Source organism: Anabrus simplex, chromosome 3, assembly GCF_040414725.1.
Source record: "Anabrus simplex isolate iqAnaSimp1 chromosome 3, ASM4041472v1, whole genome shotgun sequence".
Taxonomy (NCBI): domain Eukaryota; kingdom Metazoa; phylum Arthropoda; class Insecta; order Orthoptera; family Tettigoniidae; genus Anabrus; species Anabrus simplex.
The window spans coordinates 83,195,339-83,211,097 of NC_090267.1; the positions used below are offsets into that span (position 1 = coordinate 83,195,339).

Genomic DNA, 15,759 nt, shown 5'->3' on the forward strand with positions numbered 1-15,759 from the left:
GAGAGAGCCAATTAAAACTAACAAAGGGATAGATTTTAATTTTATAGGAGACTTTGCATGTAATTTCTACCTGTATACAACATATAAATGATTGAATAAAATTACTGCAAAGTTACAAAAATACTGTATTTACTTGTATATTAGACTCCCTTGGCTACACGAGATGAAAAACATGAAAAAAAATCTTGCATACAAGACCCCCTAATGTAATTCGCCAGAGAAGAACAATGATTCTGCTTCGAAGCGGGTACAAGCCTTACTGCAGCTCTGACGACATCACACAAATTTGTGAATAGTTTTATCTGAATGACGTATGCAATGAAAACACGCGTCGAAGTCATGCGGTACATCTTTGTTTCGTAGTTAAGGAATGTCTGCCTCCATAGCGTAAGCCTACTTAAGCTCTGATGATGCACATATAGGTGAATAGTTTTGTGCCTGACCCACGCGTTGCCAGCACACATCAGTCATGTATATATGTCCGTGTTTTGTAGTTAAGAAGGTCCGCCAGCTTAATGGTTAGCACAATTAGCTGCCGTTCTCGGGAGCCTGAGTTCGATTCCCGGTACCTGTTTTTTTTTTTTTGCTAGTTGTTTTACGTCACACCGACACAGATAGGTCTTACGGCGATGATGGGACAGGAAAGGGCTAGGAGTGGGAAGGAAGCGCCCTTGGCCTTAATTAAGGTGGTGTGAAAATGGGAAACCACGGAAAACCATTTTCAGGGCTGCCGACAGTGGGGTTCGAACCTACTATCTCCCGAATACTGGATACTGGCCGCACTTAAGCGACTGCAGCTATCGAGCTCGGTATTCCCGGTACCAGACTGCTAGAGATTTACGAATGGCAGGAAGGTTGATATGCAGTAAAAATGGTACATGCAACTTCCTTGCACTGGAGGCCTGTCTAAAAAGAGCTGCACCACCTCGGGATGAGGAAAAGAGTTTACTTTAGTTAAAAAATATTCACGTTTGTTGCTGACTCATTAAGTTCTCCGCTATCTGTTCCCTACACCATCCACCTTCGTTTGTCAACTGTGATTCTCAATTGTTCTAATACTGCACCCTGCTTTACTTATTTCTCTTCACAATGGTGTTTAATTTCAACTTTTCTGCATAACAAGACAACTAGCTATTTGCATCTTAATATATCAAACATAAGATTATAAGATTTAACTTTAAGCTACTTATTCATCTTCGCATCAAGATTTTAAAGACATTTAAAAACCTAGTGCTTTATACTCAAGTGTTGTATAGCTCCATACAAACTTTCATCTTAAAAAAATCTTTGTATCTTCTACGTTACTTGTTATTCATCTGTGCATTGCTTTTATTTTGTACCTTTTGAACGATCAAGTGATGATGGCCGAGATCTGGGGTCGAAACCGGTACCATTTGTGATCAACTTGTGATGTAATCTCGCATTACTAAGTGTTATTGTATTGAATAGGTGAACCATAATTTATTATTAATTTAATTGTAAACTTTAGCATGTTAAATCACTTCATGCATGCCACCTTCAGCTGATGAATGTGGAGTTGCCATGTAAAAATTTTAACCAGTTGTAGGGCCCATATGTCGACTTGATTAATAGCTTGCTGTGGCTGTCTCTCAGTGACTGCCATTCTTCTGGAGCTGGAATGTAGAGCTAACAGTGATGGAATGACTGTGGGCCCAACAGCGACAAGTATGCCTTTGATGGCAATTGTGAACACTGTGACACACAGTACTGATCGCTGTGGTGCTCCATTTTCTTGAACGTAATATTGAGAGTATATCCTTCCTGACTGAACTTGGAATAAATGGAGGAACATCAAATACTCAATACGCTTGGGCAAATTACCCTGACAGCATGACTAGTGTAGGGTGGAGATAATACCATACTCCTAGATAGTATCGTAAGCCTTTCCTAGGTCAAAAAACATGGCGACTAAGTGCTCCTTCTAAAGAAAGGCCCCCTGAATGGCACACCCCAGTATAACCAGAGGATTGGTGGCAGACCGATGAGAGTTAAAAGCACACTGATAGTCAGTCAGGAGACCCCTCTCTTTCAAGGCCCACATAATTCGTTGGTTTACCATCCTTTTGAACAGATCACAGAGGCCATTTGTTAGACATATTGGTCTATAGCTATCTAGAAGCTTTGGATTCTTACTTGGCATGAGAACTGTTATGATAACTCCCTCATGCCAATGAGATGAACACTCTCCCTCACTCAATATTCTATTGAATAGGGTGTGGATATCACCGAGACATTAGTCACTCAAATATTTAAACATTTGATCAATTTTATCCAGCGCGAGAGCCATGTCACAATAATAATTAAACTTATGCCATAATGTTCCAAGAAAGCTTATGATTGCATCCATAGAGAATCTCTGTTTAAAATTTTAAGACACCTTGGACTACACCCCAAATTAATAAACATGATAAAATTGACTCTCACCAATACCAAGTCAAAAGTGAAGTTTAGGGGTGAAACATCAGAGACATTTGAAATTAAAACTGGACTACGGCAGGGAGATGGGCTCTCACCACTATTATTTAACTGTGCTCTAGAAATGGTAATGAGGGAATGGTTTAGAAAATGTCCCCCCAAAATAAAGATTGGCCGAAAAATCAAAACAAATTGCCTGGGTTTTGCTGACGATTTAGCATTACTAGCAGTGGACATAAAAGAAGCAAAAACCCAGATATCAGAACTTCAAAACATTGCAAATAAAATTGGCCTCAAAATATCATTTGAAAAAACAGAAATTATGCCCCAAAAACCAACACAGCTAAAAGAAGTCACCATAAATGGTAATAAAATCAAAATAGTAACTCAGTTTAAATATCTTGGAGAAGTAATAACACATAACTTAAATGAAAAAATCTCAATCCAAGTAAGAACAAATAGATTAGCTAAAGCACAAAAATTAACATGGGATATCTACAAAAAGAAATGTCTATCAATAAATACAAAAATAAAACACTACAACACAGTTATAAAACCGGAAGCTACATATGCAGCAGAAACACTCTTTTACCTGAATAAACAATCAAAGACTGACAGACTTCAGAAAATTGAAAGGAGGATTGGAAGAACCTGTATCAACAAAAAATATCAGAAAGATGGACAGTGGCGGTTAATACCTAACAAAGTCGTGTACAAAGAGCTAGAACCCATTACAGATACTATGCGTAAGAGGAGACTGGGATTCTTTGGACATATCATGAGGATGCAGGACTCGAGACTTCTGAAACAACTAGTACAACACAATCTCGTCTCAAAAAATACCACAACAGGATGTAAATGGATCAGAGAAGTAAGAGAGGATCTAAAGGAAATAGGCCTTACAACAGAAGACACCAAAAATAAGATAAAATTGAATACAAAACTCAAGAATACAAACCTCCGCTTTACCCTTACACAAAACAAACCAACAACACGCACATTTTCAACTGAGGAAAGGGCACGAAGATCGGAGCGTCTGAAGAAGTACTGGGAGGACCGCAAAGCCCGAACAATCCCTTCAAAGAGACCTGAACGACGGACTGACTAAAGTGATCCTATGTGGTCATAAAAGAAGAAGAAGAAGAAGAAGAATGGTCCATCTTTTTAATACTATATTACGCAATGTTTACATTACATTTCTAATCTAGGAACTAGTTTTGGCCTTGGCTGGTGAACATCAGCCTTGTACACACACACCCAATAACTAAAACAAATGTACAAACACACACAAATGACATATGAAATTAAAATTAGGCTGTAAAATTCTTAGATGCATTGATTCATGTTAAAATATTCCATTAGTGCTTGTTGTTAAAATATCATGAAAATGCTGAAAAGTTCCTCTGTTGGACACTGCCCATGGTTGGATCAAGGACGGCACGTGAAGATATGTTTAAATAACCATACAAGGCACACAACAATAGACCACACATCACATGCCACAACGAAAGGTTAACTTCATGGACACCGCATTGAACTGCAAATGTCTACAAGCTACAAATTAAGAAAGTGCCATATCTTCATGTGCTGTCCTTGATTTACCATTGACAATGTCGAACAGAGGAACTTTTCAGTATTTTCATGATATTTTAACAACAAGCACTAATGGAACATTTTAACATGATGCAATACATCTAAGAATTTTAGAGTCTGATTTTAATTTCGTCATATTTTACATGTTGGGCACATAGTTCATCCCAGATGTTTTTAACACTTTTTAATGTCATTTGTGTGTGTTTGTACATTTGTTTTAGTTATTGGATGTGTTTGTACAGTTTTGCATTAAGGCTAATGACGGCCAGTTCAAGGCCAAAACTAGTTCCTAGGTTAGAAATGTAATGTAAACATGGCATAATATAGTATTGAAAAGGTGGACCATTAGGACATAAGTTTAATTATTATTGTGATCACAACTCAATACGAATCAAAACCATGAAGTTTATATTCTATGACCAAGAACCATGTCCCTGCACAGTGTGAGTGCACTCTGCAATTCCCATTCTGTAAAACGCACGTTATAGAAATGCAAAGCACTAGAGGTGACAGTAAAGTGGTGAGCCTTTGCCTCACAGGCAGAAATGCAGTGTCATATTTCCCAGAGCTGGACGTATTGCAAACTGTGATGCGATGTAATCTGGAACGACTGAAGGAAACTACAGTATATCTCATTAATAATAATCATTTTATTGTGCACAATGTGCATAGAGGATCACAATTAGATATAATAACATGACGACTAAAGCGCTCAGCGTAAGTGTTAGTCCTTTATACTCTCACTAATTGAACAGGACCTTGAGGAACACTTCTGGATATATCTTTCACATACTTAGTCATGTAGCCTACACACACAGTTTATGTCCGGTTCATGAAATACTTTGTTTTTACACATCTTGAAGTGGAATCCGTGAACAGCCAATCTCGTAACTATATGTCTCAGTTGGTAGCCTGTTTCCATCCATTTCCGATCCGTCATGACCTCTGTTGAGTATTCCGAAATGTCCCTCTGTTTTTCTTTTAGTTTATGCATCAGATTATCATGTGCTGTGCCTCTTGGTAAAATAAGATTGTATCTCAGGTCCTCAATCAGGAATGTTTCTCTAGTGAGCTCATATACAAGTTGAGATCTTGTAGTCTTTGATACACTCAGGACTTGCTTCAGGTATCTGTATTTTATCTTTCCCAGATCTTCTAATTGCTTCACACTCAGAAATTCTCCTATGATCTCGAGCCCGAATGTTAACACTGGTAGTACTTTTACTCAAAAGAGCACCATGGCTGTCTCTACTGCAATTTGTGCGATGTTGTCAATGTCATTCATCGCTTTCAGAGCTGCAATCATTCTAGCTCTTATATGGATCCTGAAACTGCTGCATGTGGTCTTCAAGGTTACACCTAGGTATCTGAAACTGCTAACTCTGCAAAAGTGGACAATATTACATGATATGTGCTCTGCTTTCTTTAGTTTACCTCCTTTCCTAAATACGACTACAGTAGTTCAGTCTTCTCCTCATTAATTTTCATTTCATTCCTGTTTGCCCAGTCCGCTAGCAAGTTCATTGCACGTTGTAGTTCTGTTATGTCTTCAGCCACAATTGCCATGTCATCAGCATACAAGTACATTTCTATGTTGGTCTTTTCCTTTATCTCTGACAGTACATCTTAGCTCAAAGTGTTAAATAATACAGGGCTGAGTGGATCACCTTGAAGAACTCCTATAGTCTGTGGCATCCAATCTGACGATCCAATGTCATTGTTCATCTGTATTGTACCGTTTTCATCGTCCTGATAATGGAATAAAGGTTGTCATACGACATTAAAAGTTTGCCATGCACGGTAATGAGATCGCGAAGATTACGTAATTGGGCCATACATCTAAAAAGAACGCATATATTAAGTGAAATAGGCCGTGATTTCAGAATATATATATAATACGAACGTATAAAATCAAGGAGGCCATGCACGTGACGGCAAAGATGTTCATTTGGCGAATTAAGTATGCCTAGATCACGGAGTGAGACAGAAAGTTATAAAGGATCCATGCGGCCGTGATTAAAAATAATAATAGAAAGTTTTTAAAATTGTTAAAAAAGAAGAAGTAGGTGAACAATAAAAAAATCTGGTACACAAAACTACGTAAATTTATCCACGAGAAAAAAATAATCCTCGCAGAAAGAAGAAGGGAGATATTTCAGTTATTAAGAGCTGAAGAACCTGCATAGTGAAGAAATATTTGAATTACACCTATATCTGAACAAATATCGTGACGGAAAATCAGAGCAAGTTGAATAGTATCCGGACAGTAGTCGGAATATAGACTGAAGGCCGTTACGAGAAATCAAGTCAAATTTAACGCATTATAGGTTGAAAATTTAACGCATTATAGGTTGATTAGCTGGATAAAAAAAATTTTAAAAGCTAATTTGATGATTTTTACCTGTTAAAATCTGTCACAAGGAATTAACATTGAATTACTGTCTTAATAACCTGAATCAAAGATATAATCTAGATTCTCATTCTCAAGGATATGGACGTGATATTAATTGCCATTTTGGAAATGTTTCTTTCACATATGACTAACGGCTACAACATGAGAGGCTAAATCGGAGATGGAGCCGACTTTCCAACGTAGACCGCCCAGCTGTTTCTACTATCCCGGGTCCCAAAACTACAACCTGATGGTGACGTAACGGATGTTGGAGATGATCTACGCAGTCCTAAGATGACAACATCGAAGCCTAACCCAGTCATCTAACGTCAGCAGCCGCAAGCTAAGTTCCAAAGAATTACTTTATTATCTTGAAATTAATGTGTCGTAGATATAGTATTCATATATTTGTAGTGAACATTGATATGTTGTTTCTTACGTAGTTCTTTGTGATGAAATCTCAGTCGATGTTATCTTTGCAATAAGATTATCCTAGTTGATTTATCATTATGGGAGTAGGTATTTCTTCCAGAGTTTACAATCAATGTCATAATATATAATTGAACAAGGAGAGATTTAGAGTGTGATTTTCAACCATTATGGGATTGAAACAACGTATACAAAGAGACGTATCCCAGATTTAATATTTTTTTAAGAAGATAGTTGATTTCTGAGAAACTAATATCTGGTTGATGTTACGACGCGATGACATGTGAGTAAATATTAACTTGTTTAGTTTATATATGTGTTTCATTTTCAGGATGACGTGTTTATGTGTATTACATATGAAATCTAACCCAAAAGTGTACCGTTGCAGTACATTAATGATATGTTAAGATGATTTGCCGCCGTGTAGGGAATGATAAGTGTTTACGTAGGGAAGTTATGATTTGAGTGGCATGTTGATGTGAATTTACGAATAATTATTCGCTGAGATATATTTGTGGGAATGAATAATGATATATTATGGTAATTAATATTGGTAAATGGAGAGATAGATATGCTTATGGATAATTTTGGCGGTAAATACGGCGTATTACTGGCCAATGGTGATGTTTGACATATGCGGCAAGATATTAATATGGTAATGCGAGATATATTGGGTTAGTGGTACACGAATACAATGAAATACATCGTAGATTTCGTATGTGGGTTACCGTAAACTGTCTTCAGATTAAATATCCAAATAAGAAATAAAAGAAGGGAAACTTGTCTTCATAGAGAATATATCAACGTTGTACTGAATATTATTTGAAGTTTGGTGTCGAGAATGTATTTAATTCATAGAACAATTTCATAATTTAAATCTCTACCACAATTAAATAAAATAGGTTACCAAATGCATTCCTACGGCATTTTTGATATCTGATTGGATATTGGTAAAACCATAAATCATGTTAGGTATAATTTTTATTTGAACTACGATAATAATTGATCTTTACACGATACCTACATTTAATTTTAAGATGTTATTTGAATATTTTAACCAAATGACATGGTCAAGGTGACCAATATTTCTCATTTAATGAACTATATATATTTTTAATTAATAGAGAAATGTACACTCAAGTTTGAGCATTAAATAAATTTCACATTTTAGTCTTTGCTGTAGTCTGTAATTGTCCTGGTTCTTTTCGTGCATGTTATGATGTGATATCTTCTACACTTCTGTCCACACAAAATGCACTTACAATCTTCGTCTGGCTCATGGAACTTCTGGTTTACGCATACCTTGTGGTGAAACCCATGTATGGAGAGTCGTGTTATCACGTGGCGCTGTGTGTTGCACTCTCTAGTCCATCTATCGTCCGTCATCGCTGGTGAGGCGTAGAAGTCGAGGTCGATTTCACTTTTCTTCCTTTCCCTGATGTTTACTAGTGCCCTGCTTGCTTCCGTTGATTGTAGGTAGAACTGTGATCGTATGTCTTCTATGAAATACGTCTCCCGCAGCATTTCGTATACCATCCGGGATGGCGCTGTCTTTCCGACTCGGGTAATCCTCTTCATGAACATTGCTTTTATTCTTTCTATTCTCATCAGGTCTCCGATCTTCAGCTTTTCCCACACTATCTCAATTCCATATGTTATCACTGGCGCTACTGTCGTCTTGAAAAGTCTCATCGCCGTGCTGATTGAAAGGTTTGAAATGTTTTGGATGCTGTATGAGGCTCTGATTGCTGCTGCCGTTCTTTCTTGAATATGTATACCAAAGGACGCCGCCGTTGTCTGTAGTGTTATTCCCAAATATTTGTAATTTCGTACCTTTTGTAATGGCTTTTGGTGTAATGTTATGTTGTCTTTGGGCGTTGATTTCCCGTCTTTTCTGAAGGTCATTTGTACTGTCTTTTCTTCATTTATCTGTAGGCTGTTTTCCTCCACCCAGGTCTCTAGTCTGCGGACTGCCCTTTGCACATCCTCCTTTTCTTTCGCTCCGATCAGCATGTCATCTGCGTATAGGATCAGCTCTGCTTTTGATCCTTCCCCTACTATGCGGTTCACATCTGCTGTATAAATGTTGAAAAGTGTGGGACTCATGGGATCCCCTTGCATAACTCCGTTCGTCTGTATTATGTCTTCAGAAATTTCTACGTTGTTGTTTATTCGGATTATGTTCCTCCGTAGACATGCTTCAACTATTCTCACTAGTGGGGTCTCTCTCGCCGATTGTCAATTTCATTTTCTCGATTAGCTTTCGCCTGTCGACTGAGTCGAATGCCTTCTTGAAATCAACAAAGACTGCGTGATATTTCCCTCCTTTGTGTCTTAAGGCTTCTTCTACCTGATTTATTAGGTATTTCACTGCCTGGACCGTGCTCCTGCCTTTCATAAAACCGAATTGATTTTCTGGAATGTACCCACTGAAGGCTGAGCTGATATATATTTGGAACTTACTTGCGATTGCTAACGTTATAACATCGGAAGAAACGCGTGTGTTAATGACAGAATATCAATTTGATAATGATGAAAATAAGCATTTTTTTTAAAAGAAAGAAACAATAACCGATGGACTCAGATTAAGCATATTTAGTATGAAGTTTACTAAGGCTTAGGGACTTAGATTTATTTTTTAACCCAAAAATGTTGTACTACGTTTTCAACAGATAGAATATGTACTTTCGATTTATGTAATTAAGAGAATGTATCCTTTATTTTTGTGATGCGCATAATTAATGCAAGAGGAATAGTTGAATCAGATCGAAGATAGATTAAAATTTAAATTTAATTTTTTTTTTATAGAGAGGAGGAAGATAATTGATGTCAATACATATTATCAGATTTCCTTTTATGATTCTAGAATCATGAAATAAGTTATAGATTATCCAATTTAGATGTTATTATTTTAGGAGATAGGCTAATATCATTATGATATCAATGATTTTGAATTAATTCATTAAAAAAAATTATTTATTTTCTTTTCTTTTCTTTGAATGATTGGACTTGGAAAGCTTGATATTGATTCTGGAGGACAAATGGTATAGATGGTAATTTATTAAAAAGGAAATGTGGTGTCCAAGTTGACCTCACATAAAAATTATACGGTTCACAGATGCAATTTAATTATCCCTGAGAGGTGTCGCGAGGCAATTTAAGGATTATCATATCATTAAATGCGATAAGAAAAATGAAGATTACGATATCGCTTAAATTTTATGATGCGGTAACTGTTTATACAATGAATATTAGAAGCGAGCATAGCTACCGACACTTAGCATCATTTTTATTAAATGCATTGATCCATTTAATGATCTGTAGAAGTGATGGATGGTTGAGGGGAAAATAGCCGGAGCAATTGATAGGTCGCCCAATATGGTGCAAGAAAGAAACCCCCTCAGGATGGTGCAGTATGTAATTTTCAGCCAGCTACTCTAGGTGAGTTATATATTCCGACAATACGGCAGCATTTTGTCTACACTTGAGGTGTGATAATATTTAAAAGCCTGCCAATGATTACATATGGCTGCAGCAATTTCGTCGGTCCACCATGGGACTGTTTCTCGTGAGGGATATTGGAGGAGGAAGGTATTGTTTCTTCTGCAGCAGCCAGAATTCCAGTTGTTATGGAACAAATGTGGTTGTCAACAGACCCCGGCACCTCATTGACCATCTCACTGCATGTTTTGTAAGTTCCTACCTATTTGTCCAACAAGGTAACCAATGTGTTGTCCGACTCATCGGCTAAATGGTCAGCGTACTGGCCTTCGGTTCAGAGGGTCCCAGGTTTGATTCCCGGCCGGGTCGGGGATTTTAACCTTCATTGGTTAATTCCAATGGCCCGGGGGCTGGGTATTTGTGCTGTCCCCAACATCCCTGCAACTCACACACCACACATAACACTATCCTCTACCACAATAACATGCCACCCACCTTCATCGGAGGGTCTGCCTTACAAGGGCTGCACTTGGCTAGAAAAAGCCACACAAAATTATTAATATTAATAATGTGTTGGTACTTTGGGCTGTCAATGATTCAAGAACGAGAGAAGTATGGGGAAAGGGTCGCTAGCACAGAGGTTATCATGTACTTGCTACCATAAGAGGGAAAGTTGCACATGGCTAAACAATGACATCCAGGCAGGAGAATGTGCTGTGTGCTAGGTTCCTGAGTTGAGCACGAAAAGACTGAACTGGTTGAACAACCGCTCAAGAATCCTCCCCCAAAAACAGGAAGATGGGAAGTCCCAGAGGGTGTTACGAGCATTGCCGTCTCCAGCATTGCCATTGTGTGGATGAGTCTAGCTGAAAGACAGTCATGGATGGAGAAGACTATTCTGGATAGTGGTTAATCAGCCACAATACAGCAATTCTGATATGGAAAACAAAAAACAGGAAAATTTACTCCATGATGGTCACCAACCTTCTTTGAGGATACAGCACCATAAGAATAATTTCATAAAAATGTGCAGTATGAAAATAAAATTACCAGAATTAAATTATATTATGTAATCTTAAAACGAAGCATGCATACAAATATATATCATGGTATAGGAGTTTATATTTCATCATGTCCACAGAATTTTAATAAAACTTCATGTGCTACTTACACTAGAGCAAATTCTTGATTCACCCAAAACATGGTGTTCTCATCAAAATCTTTTGGAGACTGTACTTCAGGTGCATAAAGGAGAACTTGCCTCTTCAGTTTGGGAAAGGCTACCAGCGACTGGCAAGAGAAATACAGTATTAGTATATTAACCTTAGATCTGCGCTACTCATCCACTCAATGGCACTACTGCAGTAACTTTCTCAAGTGCGACAGAAAATCAGGAAATCAGATGTAGTTCATAAGAAACTCCACATGTAGGGAAAGCTGTATGTTTTCCATGTCATGGTACTTTTATCTTTGTTTTTGAAGGTTTCTGTGAATATACAGTGATATTTAAATCAAATACTGGCATATTTTTATATGTACTTCAAAGCACACTCTGTGAAGTAAAATGGTGCTTATTTATGTTGACATTAATGAAAGAGAGTAACATTTTTTAAAGATATATATGTATAGTGATGAGGATTATTGAGTGGCAGGTGACATGGCATATTCATCAGATGATCAGATGACGAAAGTAAAAGTGAACTGTGTGTATTGCCGCTACAGGGTGATTTTTTTTTTCTTTAAATAACTGTTACTCTTCTCAGTCTGCTGAAACTAACTTAAATAAATCTATAAACCACATGAAAGTTAGATTTGGCAGACTGGGGAGCCTAACAGTCATAAATTAACTGAGTCGAAACTGAGATGGCTTCAGATAATACAAAAAAACAGTACAGGGTGACCAAAATTTGCCAAGCTTAGGCAATACTGATAAACTAAAAGGGACTGCTGCTTCTACTCCACTACAAGGAAATATTTTAAATGTAGACACTGAGGATACAAGTATAAAGTGATGTGATATAGAACCTCCAGAATGTGATTTCCTGGGAAAAGATACGTTATCTACTGTCCACCACCCTGGACCTCAAAATATATCTGCCCAAAATAAAGCCCGTATTTTTTTACTTTACACTGTATACTGTTTTTAGTTTCTGGAGATTATTAGTATTATCGGTTCTCAAAATGATTTACTAGATTATTTATTTATGATATTATTACATTTTAAGCAGAGTTGGAAAGTAATTGAGTAAAAGTAATTGAATTACTTGTAACAGTTCCTTTCTTAGTAATTTTTACTCATAATCGTTACTTTTCACAAAATTTAATTTTTACTCATAATTTACTTCTGAATATAAAATTGTAATGGTTACATTTTAGTAATCGTTACATTATCATAATTGATGTACATCATATCGAGAGCCTGACAAATCTGGAGCCCCAGCACTTGCAATGCATATAATTCCAGGATACAACACATACTCACTCATTTACTTTCAGGCTGTTGTGGTTAATGGTTGACATTTATGTAATCGTGTACTACGTTGTGGTGGTAAGGACGAGCTGACTATCGTAGCGGAAGGACGTACGTGCCTCCCGCTCCGCTTTCTCTCTCCTTTCACCGAGACCTTCTGAGAACTTCGAGTGGATACACTACCTGCCCCAATCGGTTACCGCTTCTCGGTACCTAGGGTTAGATAGGGATTCTGTGGCCCAGGGACCTGCTTGACAACAGATCATCCCACGTCCACTAGCTCGTTTTCGAATGTCCCCACACAGAAACACATGGCATCAGGCTCATCTGCAAAAGAGCAATAGATATGCGCTTAGGAAAGAGCAAATTGTCAGTGAGCCTGGGGCCATTACAGACAAAGGTGACGATCATCTAGAACTGACGGAGAGTGAAGAGCTGCCGTTATCACGGCACTCTGCCCACTGTACGGCCATCAGCCCATCAGCAGAGGGTACAGCGCAGTTGTCACAGCGCAACCCCCGCCAACCATTCCCAGTAGGGTGGGGCTGACCTTCCCTATATCACCATTCAAGCACGTCTTTAAGGGCTTAGTCCTTAACATGTCTCCAGGGAGCCCTACACAAGCTATCAACGGCCATGAGTTGAACTCGGCGGTGCTAGTCCTATCACCGCAGTTGAGCAACTAAGGCCTTGGTCAGTGCGTGGATGGGTGTCAACAAGCGCACAGCCCATCACTAACGGCCCCCACTATGGCCAAGGACCCGGCCGAGCGGGAACTGGTGGCGAGTCACCACAGCGTGCTCCCCGTGAGCAGTGGGCGAAATGCGTCAGAGGAGCAGAGAACAGACTTCACCCCTGATTGTATGCAAGTAAACCAGGCGCAGGACGCTCATGTAATGTGGCGCGGCATGCAGTACTTTGCGCTCACCACCACCACTAACACAACCACCACCACCACCACCTCTATAGCAGGACAACTCCCATAAACACCCCGTTAGTAGCCACTGGCAAGCATATACCAGTGCAGCCGTTGCCCACTCGACAGGTCGGCTCTCGAGCTGAGCCCCTAGAGAGAAGCGCGCAGCACAGGGAAAGCGAACCAGAAGGCATGACGTTATGTGCGAGTGAACGGGAACAGGGGCTAGCCCCTGAAATGCTGGAACTCGCACCAGGGAAGAAGCAGCCACATGACTCCACTGAGCCAGTGACCGGGGAGACACACAAACACAAACAGGAGACTACTACTCCCCCCAAACCTTGCCCCCAAACCCAACCTAGTGGCAAGCCAGCCGGACGCCGGGAAAGCGGGACCCAGTTCTGCCAACCCAAGCGATGAGGCGGCGCCCAAGGGAAGGAAAGAGGGCAAGAAACGACGGACTCGGCGGAAGGCGCCACGTAAAGTCCTACCCTCCCACAAGCAAGCCGGCAAATCGGACTCTGACTCGGATGAGGCAAAACTGGTGATTGATGTATCAAGCACATGCCAGGATGCCGATTCTGAAGGTTCGGAGGGAAAGGAGCAGTGCTAGCACGGGGTGACCGAAACCTTGGACCCAGCCACCCAGCCGGGAAATCAGGATGACGGTTTTAGGGAGGCCAAGATGGGGAGACGGAGAAAAGGCGAGGAGAAAGGGAAAGACACCAAGACTCTGAACCGTAAGGCCCAGCAAGGCGGGGGCTGAAAACCGAGTACCCAAGCTGAAAGCTCCACAGACACCACATTCGACTCGATCATGCCACCACCAGACACAAACACGAGACAGACACAACAGAAAAAACCTCAACAAACACAAACAACTAAACCAGCCACCCGTAAGGGGTCAACCCCCCACCCCTTACGGTATACAGTAACAACATCAAACAGATCGAATTGGAGCTTCTCAAAAAGCTGACACATGAGCAGAGAAATGATTATTTCTCCAAGCCAAGAATAAACGCGCATGAAGCGATCCGGCTACATATGTTCAGCTTTGAAAGCTACAAAATCACAATACAAGTGCTGAAAGGGCTTAATATCAAGTTTGTACAGATATTGCCCAACACCACAGTAAAGCGATTTGTGGTCAGAACGCCCAATAACACGTACGAGCCAGGTGATATCGGGCTAGCCATGCAAGCCCAGGGTATGCTCTTACTGTATACAAGAAGCGAACAGGAAACAGGCCAGCCAAAGGCTGTCTCTTCCTAGTTGCCGTGACGGATACCCCAGGAGCGGACAATCTGCGGAGGATGCGGATGCTGGCAAACATGCTGGTGACAGTTGAACCATACTGCCCGCAAGCCACTGGCCCCCAATGTGGAGTGTGTCAGAGGTATGGGCATGCTGGGGCAACCTGCCAGCTGGATCGCAGATGCCGCAGATGCGCCGCCTCCCACTTGTCTCGCGACTGCCCCCACAGCAACGACCCTGCGTACTCTAAGTGCGCTAACTGCGGGGAGAAACACGTGGCTAGTTATAGAGAATGTCCCAGCCACAGGGACTACGAAGCCGCCTATCAAGGCAAAGGGCCAAAGGGTAACAAGCGTGGCCACCCTAAAGCCCAAGCAGGCCCATCAGGCATAGACGCTTCATGTAAATAGAAAACTGGCCTCTCAGGCAAAAACGACCCTTCAGGACCTACAGGCCCTCAGGCACAAAGGGCCAAAAACAAGGCCAATCAGGCAAACCAGGCCCATCAGGTGGAGGCAGAGTAAACTTTCAACCCCCAAGGACAGAAGGTACATGCAACCCTGGGCCCTCAGCCCAAGCACCCACCACCACCGTCCAAGGTAAGACCTCCGTAAACAATAACAGAAAGAGGAAGGCCCTACCCCCAAAAACCCAACTCAAGGCAGGCTAAGCCCACGCATGCTGCCCCCGAGCTGTCCCAGGGACCGCCCCAGGCCAGCTCCACCCCCCTGCAAGGAACCTGCTGTTAACAAACCAGCATCCGACGCACCCCCCCCCCCCCCCAATCCCCCCAACCTCTGCCCACAGCACAACAACAGCCGCACCCAT

At 40.5% G+C, this 15,759-nt stretch overlaps 1 protein-coding gene across 4 annotated transcripts in view; it reads right to left on the reverse strand.

Moving 5' to 3' along the window:
• Cul5 (cullin 5) overlaps positions 1-15,759 on the reverse strand; it is a 277,814-nt gene that overhangs the window by 57,157 nt on the left and 204,898 nt on the right. For all 4 annotated transcript variants that reach the window (XM_067142608.2, XM_067142605.2, XM_067142607.2 and 1 more), the window contains one exon: positions 11,463-11,581. In XM_067142608.2, the coding sequence (XP_066998709.1) occupies positions 11,463-11,581 (119 nt within the window). The remainder of the gene's footprint in view (positions 1-11,462; positions 11,582-15,759) is intronic.